A 15,467-nucleotide genomic window follows, 5' to 3' on the forward strand; every position below is an offset into this window, starting at 1 on the left:
CTCTCTCTCTCTCTCTCCCTCTCTCTCTCAAAAAAAAATATTATTTTCAGTGAAAAGTTTAAGAGACTCATATCCCTGGGCTGCAGCCTAAATGCAAGTGTCTTATTATTACTTTTTGACAGGCCGGGCAGGATGCAATCTGCTAAGCAATTTTCCATACAATCAAGCTCTCCTGTTCAAAATGGCAGTGACTGCGAAGCGTGCTAGGGTATTCCTTTGTGAGAAGGCAAGTTTAAAAGAGCGAATGCCTTTCGAGAGGCAGCAGGGTACAGACGCGTTTTCGCTTTTGCAGCACGGGGCACCATAAAGAGCATCCGTCTCTCTTTAGTTACAGATTGCGCTAAAAGAGACCCCATCTGGGGACAATGGGAAAATGGCCGGGGAATATCACCCCACCCCCTGTGTCACAGGATAGGAGGGGAGCTTGCCGATATGTCCTCATCAGTGAGATTGCACCTGGAAATAAAGATATCATTTCTGCGAGAGATGTTTCACCCCTCAACCATTCATCTGTTGTAAAATCAGCCAATACACAGGTCCCACTTTTGTCCGCCTGTCCCTCAAGGACCGTTTGACGGGGTCAGGCCCCTCGACATACATGGTTATCAGCGCTGAAGTAAATTGTTAGAAAACAGAGGGTTTGCTGTAAGGCTCTTGTGTCAGCAGACAGGGTGTGGCAAGGGGGTTCACAGCCTCTCACCGAGGCAGCAGAAATAAGGGTGTGAGCACATGTAAGAGACAGAGAGCAAGAGAGAGAGAGAGAGAGAGAGAGAGAGAGAGAGAGAGAGAAGAGAAAGAAGAGATAGCAAGAGCGAGAGGGGGAGGTGTTCTTTTTTCAACTTCCATCCAACCTAGAACCGCATTACACAGGGTTACTTTTTATTTTCTATTCAATTAATTTGACACGTCCATGACCAGAGAAGTGAGAGATGAGCACTCTGCAAAGTAGAGCCATACTTCTGAGACACGGGCCAACTGCAAACAGTCAAATACCCAGTATTACAGGAATAACACGTCATACGATCTGGCCAAAATTTGCTCCAAACATCCCAACGATTTTAAAGGAGATATTTGGGATTTTCCAAATGGCTCGCTATGCTGGTTACAGACTAAATGTTACACCACACTTGTGAAAATACCTTGGAAACCTCACATGGGTCTGGCACATACGACCAGTTCTGATGAACCTAAAACTGTTGGAGATGAGGAGGAGGGGTTAAGATGGGGTGGGAGGTCCAGCCAAGGCAGAGCTGCATGTCTGACGCTCCTGCGGGTTAAAGAGACTTACACACTCTCACACTCTGCATCTGCGTTCCTGTGGGTTAAAGAGACTTACACACTAACCCACAGGAGCGTCAGATGCAGAGTGTGAAAGAGACTTACACACTCTCACACTCTGCATCTGCGTTCCTGCGGGTTAAAGAGACTTACACACTCTCACACTGTGCATCTGCGGCGTTGCACGTGGGCTGCAATCCGTTCCGAAGCAACGCGACACAACAATAACTACGCAAACTCTCTGACAAGCTTGTGCGCTCATCCTGAGCTTTGTATCTGCCTAAGACCCAACATCTTCACTTGTGCGAACACTCTGCAGTACGTGACTGGGAGAGAGGAGGAGAGGGTGCACCAAGGTAGCAGTGGGGCTTCGCCAAGTGGTCTACCAAGAAATCATATGAACATTATACGAATTACATGAGCACGCCAGGAGAAGAGTAAGGAGTGGCATTAGATTAAGAAAGATACTCCGCAGAGGCGAGCAGAGACTCGTACGCCCCAGACACCTTCGGCGGGGGTCAATTAAGCAGTCCAAGCTACGCCGGCGTGCATGCGGAAACAGGGCTGAGCCCGGCGTGGGCCCGGCGCCCCTCGCGAGGCGTTATCCGGCCCATTGCATTCTCTCGCGGGCGTGGGGGAGCGGCGCCACCAAGTGCGAACACTTATGCGCACACGTGTGCGGAAGCGCACGTGAGTCCTCCTCGGTGGAGCGCAACAGGGCACCCCTGCCTGCAAAGCGCATTACCAACCTGGTTTATTGGAGACCGCGACGGTCTGAGCTCACGGTATATAGCCGGGGGACGGCATAAAAATCAAATGGCTGCAAATTACAGCAGCGCCCGTCTGCAATTCTAAACCTTCCATTCGCACTTTTGGAGTCTCGTGCGGACTCCGCTAACCTTGTCAGAATCTAGCCGTGCCTCAAAGGTCTCCAGAAAACGCTATAAAGGAATCAATTAAGATTTGATAAACCACTTTAATTCTTTCTCTCCGTCTCTCTCTTTTATTAGGAGAAGCTAGGTAACCACATCTCAAATAAATTCAGAAGTCATAAAGTAACAGGAACAGTAAGGTTCAACCAATTGTATCTGCGGTGTATTGTAAATTTAATACTCAAAATAGTCATGATAAAAACTCCGGGAGTCTGGTTTCCAAGCCTATAAATCAATACATTAAAAAAAAGGAGCATAAATAAAGTAAGAGCTGTTTTCTCACCAGGTAGTGATACCCTGATTCTTGAGTGAAAGGTTCTTTTATCCTTAAGCTTAAGAAGAAAAAAAAAAAAGGGGGGGGGGGGGGGGGGGGTGTTTGTGTGTGTGTGGGTGGAGGCGTGTGGGGGGGGGGGGTGTTTGTGTGTGTGTGGGTGGAGGCGTGGGGGGGGGGGGGTGTTTGTGTGTGTGTGGGTGGAGGCGTGGGGGGGGGGGGGGGGGTGTTTGTGTGTGTGTGGGTGGAGGCGTGTGGGGTGGGGGGGGGTGTTTCAGGTCTCCCATTGCTGGCCTAGCTCCTCAGAAACCTGAAGCTCAAAAGGATACCAGGTCGCAGGGTCATCAAGTTCAGCTTAAGGCCAAAGGGTAGCACTCGAGATCTCACATATCCCATAATGAAGGGAAATCTCCAAAACATTGCGTTATCAAATGAACGCATGGCCAACAGCTGGGGGGAAAACGACATGCAGGTAGAATTTGAGGACAAATGCAAGTTATCAAAAAAAATGCGGCGCCGAGAACACCAAATGAGAACATCCAGGAACCATGTGACCTTGGCTGCTGCACAAAGAGCCAGGCCTAAACCCAGGCAAGGTGCAGGTGTTATGCTTTACCAAACACATGCTGAAGCTGGAACCATGCACCTGGACTTCACAAGAGTCCCTGCCGAGAACCCGTTTCGCACATCAGCCCAGCCGTGAGCTCGATCGGATGTCCATGATTTACAGCAAGAGCTGTCTGAAGCCCTTAAAGAAGTGCGTTAAAAAGCAGACGGCTCTCGGGGCCGGGAACTGAAGAGACGTGCATCTTTCGCTGAAGAGGTGGAGATGCTGGTGGTGGGGAACACCCGCTTCTGCTCAGAGCATGAAATCAGCTCCATTTCCAGGCCAGTTCCCCCACTGCGCATATGAACTCATGACTGTTACATTAACCTGTTATTATTTTGTTTATTTGACTACAATATATAATACCGAGAGAAAATATAATCATGAAGATGTGCTAACTAAATTGGACAGAAACAGAAATTGTTCCAAACTCTTTGTCCATAAGGTTTTACGATAACTTAAGAAGAAAACACTGGCCTAAGGCTTCAACAAATCAGCTCTCTGAAACCATCTGTGTCTTGCTTTTATATTCATTGGTTGTGTGGACAAGCTATACACTTTTTATGAGTTAGAAATCTAATAAAAGACACAACCTAATTGCTTTGGTTATAAAACCTTTATAAAGGCACCAAATTGAGCATCACCAATGAAGATACGACATGTTCTCTCCCCCCTCCCTCCCCACTTCCCCTTTATGATCTTGTGCACTTTGATATGAACTTTAAAGTCACAGGTTCACTTGGAGAGGCATACGCACGAAAATAACAGCATCTGTGCTGGAGTGCAGGGCACTGCTACAAGGCCGGCGTCCAACAGCGAACAAACCGATGAAGAAAAAATATTAATAAACAAACAAACAGATACAACCCCCACTGATGATCATCCCAGAGCTTCTGCACAACAACGCACCAAGCACAGGAAACAAATGGCATTTAAAAACCCGCGTCAAAGACCTCCTTTTATAAGCTAAAGTTTAGAAGTCTTTTTGTCCCCTCGCTGGGGCGAGGGCTTTGAAGAGGACCGGTGGTACGAGGGCTTTGTGCTGTCCATTTTTGGAGCCCCGTCTGGCTAAGTAACAGATATGGGTAGAGAATCAGCTCGCTGACACTCAAGCGTGAGGGTGGACTCTCTCCAACAAAAGTCCGTGCCAAACAGGTCTTGCCTGACAGCAAAAGACGCTCGCACGGATGTCTGAGAGTCATGCCGAAAGAGATAAAAGGTACGGCTCTTCCAGTGCGGGGCTCTGCCGTAAGGGAGACGAACAAGACAATATCTTTCCTCAAACTATTCTCCAACAAGCTGAAAGGAAATCGTTTTGTGCGAGTGGAACAGAAGAACCGTACACCTTCTGACTGTTGTGGTGAATAAGCAGTAGTGGTCTGATGTTAGGGATGAAATGGTTCGATTACAGCTGTATAAAGCACTATTAAATCCCTAGTTCAGGTTAGCTGAATTCAATATTTCCATTTAGTAAAATGCAGACTTCATTGGCACAGGAATATATAAAACACTATAAAACATCTCACAAATGCAACATGAGCAACAGTCATCAAACGAAAGGCCCGCTAGCATCTGAGGCAAACGTCTGTATACAAGGACATTTTGATTCACAAACTCTTACAGACGCTTCTGAAAACCCCACAAAGGCAGACGTAAGCCTGGTTTTAGCCGAACTGGTTGATTTATCTGTACCATCCAACCAGGGTATCTGCACATTTTTAAATCTCAAATTCAATGACTTTTAAGACCTTTTTAATACCTCTCACAAGGAAAAATAATACTATTACTGGGGATGCAGGTGTGTTCCACATCGTTGACGGGGGGGTGGGAATTGTTGACGTTGTTGAGGCCTACTCCAGCGATAGGAATCTAGCACTAGGACCCTGGAGCGGTTATTTTCTGCATGGTCCTAGCGCTAGATTCGGCAAAGTTCACATCGCGCCATCTAACATGCGGAGTATACGGCCGTTGCGAAAATGATAATATACATATCGTCGGTAAAATAAAACAGAACAACTGAACAACACACACTTATAATAATTTAATGCCTCCCCTCATAAAATGTCCCCAGACATTTTAAGACATTTTTAGGCCTTGAATATGGAAAACTAAATTTAAGACATTTTAAGGACCCGCGGGTACCATGCATCCAACACTTACTGTGACAGAATGAGCTAGTTCCAAGGAAGATGTGTGACGCGCTTTCGAGAAATCAACAAACTGTAACGTTTCTAGAGAAGCACTTTGAGGTTCAAGCGTCTAGGGCGACAGCGTCGGTGCTGAGGGCCCGGGCCAGCGGAGGTGAGGCCCATGGTGTGGTGGAGAACACACCTGTCGTTGATGCTCCAGTTGAGGCAGAGGTTGAGTGAGCTGAGCTTCCTACACTTCCTCACCACCTCCATTACGGTCTCGTTGTTGAGCTCAGATATGTGTCGGAGATCCAGGCTGCTCAGGTTCCGCAGCTATGGTGGAGAAACGAAAGAGGGGGAAATAGTAAACAAAAACAACACTTCGAGATCAATAAGTTGCATGTTACATGCCCCAGGCTGTGTAGTTAACATCTTTACAGCCTTAAATGACAGGCGCATAATCTTCACCGCATTATGATATTGGAAAATAAAACCAGTGAGAAAAACAATTTCTATAGAAAGCAACCTGAACCTTTTACACTGCGTTAATTCTAGGGTGGCTGTGATTAGCTCCATATTATAAAAATAAAAGTTTGATGATGTCACGTTTTGGTTTTGTGGCCTCATTTGTTTGGCTTTTCATGCAATAAGTGCGTTTAGAATGAGCAGCATTAGATGACTGCAATATTCTGTTCCAACTATTCTTCCGCCAGTGTGTTCACAATTCCCCTGGAAGTCATGAATTTCATCAAGGCAAACATTTGTTTTAATGAACAGACTAATGTTTTCAGAGGGGAAAAAAAGGGCAAAAATGGGTAAAATGGAGGAAAAAAAGAACAGCTCTAGCTCATAATAATACAAAGTTACATTGATATTCTGGGACAAATAACCACAGTCCTATGAAATCTACTTAATAGCTGGATCTTAATGTTTCATTTGCATGTAATAGCAAGATGCCTGAGCCCCTAGAGTTAAAGTAACATTATTCTGTTTAATAACAAACAGGCCTCACTTCCTTTCATAAGTCTCCGCTTACTAATCACACCTCAAAATGACGGTCTGGGCATGGCGAGGCCATGCAGTGGAATTCTAAACGAGGACGGGGACTGAGGCAGGATGATGTTCGCCGAGATTACAATGCTCCAGAGACGCCGGGCTACCAGTGTGGTCTGACTCTTAAACACAGGCTAAGCACCCTTCACTGCCTCCATGCATATGCCAACACTGATGGAGAATCTTTGACCCCATTTACCAGACGTGACCACCTAATGGTCTTCATTGCGGTAATGCACCAGCCTGTATGTACAAATGGCATGATTAGGCTACATTAAAAATCTAAATAACCCCAGTTAAGGATGGGTGTGCAATGCATAGTACAACGCAGCGTGCTTTTATATTGGTGGTCAAACCAGGTCACTCGGCTGCAAACACCAATGTTAAGCAAGTGCTCTGATGTGTTTGTAAGGGTCTCTGTGATCTGTTTATTTGGTGGGTGTGGCTAAAATGAATGTGGTTGCTAGGGATTGCAGAAGAACAATGCTCTTTGCTCAGAAACCTGGCTGTCCAATCACCTCTGCATAGAGTTTTTTCATCCAGACCTGCAAGCAGACCCCTGATATAACCTCTCAGCTGTTTGAAGACTTGATTGGATTGATTGAACCAGTGGAATTAGGCGTCCTCTCGCTAGGCTGCAATGGACACCTTCAGACAGCCCTTTCCTTGATGGGACAACTCTGTCTCCATCGCACAGGGACTTTAGACACATTTAGTGAGTGCGTTATATGAAGCCCCGGACATGTTGAGAATACACAGCTGTTGGGCGTTGGTGAGTGTGCAGCGTCTGTGTGAAGAGAGTGACTCATGATTTAGAGGTACAGCAGAAGGACCAGCAACAAATGAGTTTCATCTCTTAAAATAAGGCGTAGAAGATGAGTGGGGGAAATTGTGTTGGTGGAAAATGAACATTGGCAATGGTGAGAATCGGTGTAGAATACATGTAAAGCAGTGCAAATGAATATTTAAGAAAAAGCTTATGAAAGTATAACAAAGCCAGGAGAGGCAATCATCACGGCAAGATAAGATCCAAAAAATACTAATAAACTCTATCTAATTATGGCTTCATGAGTCTATTTGTGTGTATCAGTAATGATGCATACAGCCAGTATGTATAATATGCACAGTACCATGCTGTGTATACACCATATTGCTGACTCATTTATATTGGTGACTCACTAGGTAGTGGTACTATCTTTAATAACTAAACCCTCATGTACAGTAATGTGCCTTTTGATGTGAGACACCATAAACATCTGTATTAAGTTCTACTTTCCTCCATGTTTCTCCACTCCTGAATTCATCACAAAGCAATCAGTGTTTCCACTTCAAACACGGCGATTACTAATCAGACAGTATTAATCAATCATCGCCCGTCCTAAGATCATCAGCCTTTCCGTTTCTCACTCTCCACGCCCAGCCTGGTCACTCGCACACACTGGACGCATCCCTCTTCCCCCAGAACTTTTTCCAGCATATTCCGTCCTGGGATTTGGCCCGTTGACGAGGCCGTCTGGAGGCCGTCCGGAGGCCGTCCAGGGACTGTCCCGAGGCGTCCCGCGCGAAGCCCTGGTCCAGATGTGAGCCGGTCCCGCGCGTGTCTTGTACTTCCAGTCACTGAGGGGAACCGCTGGAACCTGAGCGCCGTCCAGCGACGCAGTTTAATAAACTGTCTGGGAAACAAAAAGCCTCTGTTTTTTTTTTTTTTTTTGGGGGGGGGGGGGGGGGGGGGGGGGGGCATTTTCCCTGAACTGGTTAGCGTGGCACCAGTGTTAAATAAACAAACGCACTGCCCAGACAGAGAAAGAGGGTGTGTGTGACGCTACGTGCACCTGCGGCGCTGCTAGGCGAGGCCTTATTGGTCCAATTACGGCATGGCTGCTGGAGTACAAATCAGTGAGAAGGAAACCATGAGGTAAATGGGCCATGCGCTAATAAAAACATCATTACTGCCCCAGTGGCCAGGACAAGGCCCTTAGCGCAGGGGTAAGAGCATGCACCGCTGAAAAAGTTCTGCAAGGAGGCGGGCCATGGGCTCCCTGGTCACCGTGGACACGTTCTACCGGCTGACTTTAATTAAAGGACAGGAGTGAGAGAGAGCCTCGGTCCCCGGCCTGCAAGACAAAACGCTAACCAGCGTCGCCAGGGGCAGCACTGGCCGGCTTTGGACATTAGCCAGAAAGACGGAGGAGGGAGGGAGGGGCCGGCAAAGAGGAGGGGGCGGGACCGTCGGACAGCTCACTGCTCCAGCACCATGGCCCTTCTACAGAACATCCCAATATCACACAGAACAAGGTTCTATACATTTTAGCGAGCGATCTCAGAAGACGACAAAAAGAAGCAGCGCTGCTGGAAATGTGTAATTGTTTTATATTCGGCGTCCCGTCCTCATGGATTGAGAAACGCACCACCTGGGGGACAGTTAATTCAAAGACAGAATTATGTCACGCTGCCATATAATGGCATCTAATTATCTGAATCCCTCAGGGCCGGAATACACTACACAGTGCAGCATCTATAGTAGAATACACTACACCAGGCGTACTCAACTAAAACTGTCCGCGGTCCAATTTTGGCAGATACCTGTGACCTGAGGTCCGGTGCGGCGGGGGTGGCGAACGTAAGTTGTTGAGCGGGGGGGGGGGGGGGGTTGCGCGAACGGTGGAGGCGTTTATACTTTCGCGAGCGTCACTGCAGTGTTCTCCGAAACGATATGTGGTAGAAACACCCCTCAAAACAGGGGAACATTTACCTGACCAATTTTAATGTTGCTATATGTTTCAGGTTTGAAAAGTGCTGGAATTTAGGTTAAAGTACTTTAAAATGCTTGAAATTGTAACTACTTGGTTTCACAACAAATCTGTCTGACTGAATAGTTCTCTTGTATTAGGTTAACAAATACGAGCCTCTTGTAATTCCAGGATGAAACATGAGAGAACGTGAAGACGTGAAGATTGGGCGTTTTTTAAATAAACAACCATTAAATAATGTGATAAAAAAAGCGAATTATTTCGAGTATATGTATAAATATTTAACTTAATTATGTTTAACATGCTGGGAAATATTGAAATGGACCTTGAAAGTGACGTACAAGTGCGAACCGACAGCACGCGAGGCACTCGCGCACACGCGGAGCCACAGCGATTACGTCATTTTCGCCGCGCGGACCCTCGCGCCGCTCGCGAAGCGTCAACCAGGCAGGCGAACGTAACACTCGTGACGGAGTGTTTTTTCAATAGCCCTGAAATAAATGCTCCGGTTTTGTTTTGGTCCGTATCCAGTTAATCAGGAATGAGATTGGGTCCGGACAGGACTGCGTTCGGGTCCGGATCCGGACCGCGGTCCGCCAGTTGAGTACCCCTGCACTACACGGAAGAGCCACAACACTACGCAAAGCCTAAACACACACACACGAGTGTGTTTGAGCCGCCGTCTTGGTACGCCCCAGTGACCAGCTGCGTATCGAACGCTTAAATTATTCATGGAGAGATGTGATTGCATTGTTTGCAAAACAAAAGGCCGGCAAGACATGAAACCTGCAAATAAGCAAGGAGCAGCGCTCCACCGTGGAGCTTCTCCGGATCCTGCTCTCCCGCTCCGCACCTCTCTCACTCTCTCTCTCCATTTCTCTCACTCTCTCTCTCCATTTCTCTCGCTCTCTCTGACAACAGAGAGCTGTTTTCTGTCACCACAGTAGTAGCAGTAGCACCACACAAACAAATCCCCCACTCAGTTCCAACGCCGAGCTTATCCTACTCTTTCATACCACCTTTCTGCATTTTATATTTGTTTACCCGCCCCCGGCTCCGCCGCCCTTAATGCATTTCCCAGCCAAACAAGTGGCTTGAGGCAGGACATCAGTAACATACTGTAAGATAAATCTGCCTGCTCACAACCTACAACAAGCATGCGATATTCATAAATTCACAGACACATTGGGGCAGGCCGACAGGCAAGCTAAAACAAACTTCTTTTCTCCCTCGCCATCCCCATAAAGGCGGAGGGGGTGCTGGGGGGTTTGATTGCCCACTAATGCCCCTGCAGTTGGGGGGGGGGGGGGGGGCAACTGCAGGCCCATCTCCTCCCTACACCCACTCTGCTGTTCTCGTGCTTCCGCTGTTGAATATGAATGTATAACTCTGGCATGGCTGCGCATGAAATCAGTCTCTCCACACACACACATGAAATCAGAGCCTGCCACACACACACACACACACACACACACACACACACACACACACACACGCACACACACACACACACACGCTCCAGACTCACGTTGCAATCGCACTGTTTTAAATATGCTCTTTTGGGAGTGGGGAACTTTCTAAACACTCTAACAAATAGGGCCACAGACTCCCCAAATACCTCCTATTAAAAACAAATCTAGCACAAACTGCTAAATTAGCTAAATTCATCACACTTCAAAAAAAAAAAAAAACGTATTTGTATTAATGCATTTTTTTAATCATTTGATAGATTATAATCGATTCCCTTTCAGGGGTGCTGATTTTAAGGCCCCTCCAAATTCATCAACTTCAGTGCCACGTCGTGTGTTTTGGGGACTCATTAATTTCTCCGGCGCAATACGGAAAGGGTCTGGCAGACGAAGTTGGCAGGGGACTGTGCGGAAGTGGCGTTGTGCTCCGAGGCGGCTGCCAGCGCGCGTAATTATTCAACGTGTTAATAAAAACACGGGGAACTTGCGAAATGCAGCTGTTCCCTGGGCCGCCCGGTGCCCCGGCCCTATCTCACAACTCAGCGAATTAATTACCTCCCAGGGCCTAAGAACAGGCCACAGTAGGCATTTATTAACTCTAAGTTCTATAATATATTATAGTGGGACCGGAGTGGGGGAGGGGTGGTGCAAATAAATAAAGGCAGAGAATAAAAATAAATAAAAAGGGTTGGGTTTGGGAAGTCTTAGTGGACTGATGGAAAATGGAGGCTGTATTTCCTGTCTGTTCAGGTGCAGAGAGGTGCAGAGGCCGAACGTTCCCCGCGGTCTCTTAACAAATAAAAGAGAGAGCCTATTCCAAAATCAATATTAACACAATCTTATAATGTAGAAGATGTCCTCTATTGTTCATTCAAACTGCATTCGAATGATTAAGAGGGCTACATGAAAATCAATAATATAACGTACAATATATAAAACACATGTGAAATGTATGGAGAAATAATGACATCCGAGCAAAGAGATGGCAGTTCATACATGAAAAATGGATTAATGAAGCTAATGGATTAACAGATTAATAAATGAGTGCTGTGTTTTGCCAAAAAGGAAACAGGTTTTTATTTTCCCACTATTAAACCTGTATTTTCCCAGTGAGATCTAAAGCTTGAATGCTGCTCGAAACTCACCTACTGTGGCTTATTTGGAAAACAGGATATGTTCTGCTAAAATGCTGGAGAAAAAGAAAATTTAAAAAACACTTTATGATGGAATCTAGTCATTGCATAACGCAGCTTTCTCATGACAAGAAAAAGAAAGATGAAAAGCAGTTACAAAACTCAAGAGTCTCACTTACATGAGAACGGTTGCCTGCACGATAAAATGAATGGTCAGTTTCCAGCCATGACTAGACATGACACCGTTTATTTGCTTTGAATCTGCTGCCTGGTGCTGGCAGGACATTTCGGAGTTGTTCGGGACAAGTTAATGGAGTGCTAAGAACACGACTGGCCAAGCGCGTGAAGGACCCGGTGCTGCTGGCCGTCCGCAACGTGACAAAAAAAACCTGCTTTGGGGTTCCACTTAAAGTAAGTGCAGATAATGGCCTCAGCCCGTCAAACGAAGACAAATACAATTTAAACTTTTCAAGACTGGTAACACACACACACACACACACACACACACAGACACACACACACACACAGACACACACACACACACACACACACAGTCACAAATATATACCGAGCTGCAATAAGGAAACGATGGCGAGTTATTGCCAAGTGTCAGCAGATCCTTGGCTCACACTGGCACCTGCTTTGGGGTTCTTGAACAGAAACGACTGGCTCGGACCTTTCTCGGAACCGAACCTCTCTCACACCTAAAGGTAGCACTACGTTCTGGATACTAGTTTGCTCGATACCATTACAAAGGCATATGCCCTGTCCATGGGCCGGCATGGTAACCAAAAAAAAAAAAAAAAAAAAACCCCATAAGAAACAGAGAGCCTGGGCTCTCCACCAACCTGAACATCAAATGCCACATAGCTCTCAGTTCCAATTCCCCTGTCAAACTGCACTGTTCCACTTGCCTTCAGTGATTTTTTTTTTTGTTGCTGTTTTTTTTTTTTTTTTTTTTTTATTCTTTCAGTGAGCTTTGTGCAAGTGGGTCTGTTTCCATGGAGTTACCCAATGCTTCTACTCCTCACTTTTTTCTGACAAGTCTTTCTAGCAGAGGAATGCCCTCCCAGGTCATTCTCCACGTGTGAAAGAGCAAAGCGTCCAGCGCTCCGTATTCAGATGAAAGCGCCGTATTCCGATACTAAAACATGACCGAGAGTCTTAAAACGCAAGAACGCCACGCGTGTCATCCATAACATACACCATCACAATGGATAATACATTGAGTCCTTTTCCCACATTCGTACCAAAAAATCCCTCCACAAAGTTAAGAGAAGGCTGAAGAGGGATCTATCTTCTCATTGTTTAGTAAGTAACCAATAAATGAAATATGGAATCGGTCTGCTGTGTGCTTTTATGCATGAGATATGATGATCAGTCTTCACCACAGGTGACCACAGTTTCTGGACAGGCACTACCACTGCAAAGGAATGTGGGAAGCCGGGAGAGCTTTCCACCAAGACGTCAATCATTCCTCCTCCCAGTGAATCGCAGAGGCGCGGCAAAGCGTGTGACGAAGCGCGATTTACTGCTTCCTTCCTCGGCAGCCGACCAAGCGCACTCCACTCCAATGTGCTGAGAGAGACAGCGAGAGCGAGTGCTCTGAATCCAGACAACATGGCTTCTAGCTGAGGCCATCTGACGCATATACTGAGACGAAGCAGCATGTCGATCCATCATGATGGTGCTGAGGGGGCAGGCGTGCATGCGCACAGGTATGCCAAACCGTCTCCCGTGTGAAGACATCTCCAGTTTTGGCCCATGGGCCCTTTGGCCCAAGGGTTATGGCCAGAATGCATCTGGTCCTCCGGGACTAAGGCCAAACTAGAGTCCTGCACCGGGTCGTGTACCCGCGGGTACCCACGGGTACGGGCAAATAGATGCTGAAACGGGTGGGTTTTACACATACCGAAATTTTACGGGTGGGTATGCGGGCGGGTAAGTTAAAATACGGGTGGGTATGCGGGCGGGTAAGTTAAATAAGTGGTCATTTTTAGTAGGCTTTTATTTGCTAAATAATGAACATAGTGTTACATTTTGTCTGATTAGCGCCTCCCGATGGTGGTGGCGAAGCTCAGGGGGAGCTTACTTATACCGTAGCTCCGTTGGCCAGAGCGGGCTGAACTTTACTCTTCATCTGTCCCGGGGTAATACCCAAACTTTGGTTCTTTTCCAGCGGAAACATGAGCAGAGGCTGGTTATAACGCAGTACCGGGCATTTATTGTAGCTTGCTTGGTGGTTACAAAGCAAATGGGTGGCCGTGCTAGAACAAGGAAAAATGACGAGAGAGAACTTGGCGTTTAGGATTTGTGATCCAAGAGCGCAGAACGCAGCTCAAACCTGGGACTGTGGACGATATACTGTTCCTGCACAGTAACCTAGGATAGATTTGTGAACCTATGCGATTTTATTAGGTGTTATACTGGCATTTGTTCCCTCTCGTTTTGCAGTTGCTAATTTTAGATAGGAATAGCCATACTGTTCCTGCACAGCAACCTTATATTTTATTTTGTGTTGTACTGACGTTTTTTCAGAGGCGCATTGAAAAATAAAGTGCTCTATAGGAATACTTTCGATTTGTGTGATTTTTCACGGGCACGGGTGGGTAACGGGTAGAATATTAACGGGTCCGGGCGGGTACAGATTTAACTTTGAAATAGCCACGGGTTCGTGGGCGGGTGGGTGCTGTACTCTGCGGATATGGGTGGGTACAGGTCTCAAAAATCGGACCCGTGCAGGACTCTAGGCCAAACTACCTCAGATCCAGTACTGAGAGTAGATCATCTTTGGTCATACAGGGCTAAGGCCAAACCTTAGATCCATGACTAAGTCTAGACCACCTCTGACACTCCAGGACTAAGACCAATCCACCTCTGGCACTCTACAGCTAAGGCCAGATCAATTTTGGTCCTCCAGAATGAAAACCAGATTGCCTTAGACCCAGGACTAAGAGTAGACCACTTCTGGACCTCCTGGACTAAGGATAGACCAACTCTTGTCCTCCAGGACTAAGGTTAGACCACCTCTTTTCCTCCAGGACTAAGGCTAGACCACCTCTGACCCTCCTGGACGAAGGCTAGACCACCTCTGGCCCTCCTGGACTAAGGCTAGACCACCTCTGGCCCTCCTGGACCAAGGCTAGACCACCTCTGACCCTCCTGGACTAAGGCTAGACCACCTCTGGCCCTCCTGAACTAAGGCCAGGTCACAGTTTTACTTTCCGTCCACTGCCCACCAGACAGGTGCCACCTGGCATTAGCACACTGTTTACATCCTTGTGACCCAGTAAGTTGGAGCCCTTTTTCAGTAATACACATGGATTACATCCCTGGAAATCACACACACAAATGCATCCAAGATGCAGCGCCAGGAACACAATACCTCACCAATAATTTAATACCCTGTTTGCACCTTTGGAACACAAACATGACCTCATCTTTCAATTCCTGTCCTTCATTCCTCTCTACTACAGGCTTTAATGCAGACAGCTCCGGTCTCTCCTTCTCTCTCTACTCATCCAAGTCCACTCTCCGCTCTCTCCTCCATCGTCCTGCATGCGTGCTCCACAGGGCACAGCCTAAAATGGGACTCAGACCCGGAGGAGTATATAATGAAAGCCTTTTGACCAACTTAGCTGCAGCTTTTTCTGATCCCCCTCACCCCACCCCACCCCACCCACCCCTAGGCTTGAAGAGTCAGCCAAGAAGGTGGGGTTTTTGGGTGGGGGGTTTTGGGTATACTGCAGAATTTCTTTCTTCCTCTAGCTGCTGGCTGTGAATAAACTGATTAGAATAATGTGCCCCACCTCTGGCACCTCCACCCCACTCCTCATCCCTCTGGC

The 15,467-nt window shown here is 46.9% G+C and overlaps 1 protein-coding gene across 1 annotated transcript in view; it reads right to left on the reverse strand.

Moving 5' to 3' along the window:
- Positions 1 to 15,467, reverse strand: part of fbxl17 (F-box and leucine-rich repeat protein 17) — a 180,468-nt gene that overhangs the window by 110,835 nt on the left and 54,166 nt on the right. The window contains exon 7 of the mRNA XM_077003537.1: positions 5,420 to 5,550. Within this exon, the coding sequence (XP_076859652.1) occupies positions 5,420 to 5,550 (131 nt within the window). The remainder of the gene's footprint in view (positions 1 to 5,419; positions 5,551 to 15,467) is intronic.

Source organism: Brachyhypopomus gauderio, chromosome 4 (genome assembly GCF_052324685.1).
Source record: "Brachyhypopomus gauderio isolate BG-103 chromosome 4, BGAUD_0.2, whole genome shotgun sequence".
Lineage (NCBI taxonomy): Eukaryota > Metazoa > Chordata > Actinopteri > Gymnotiformes > Hypopomidae > Brachyhypopomus > Brachyhypopomus gauderio.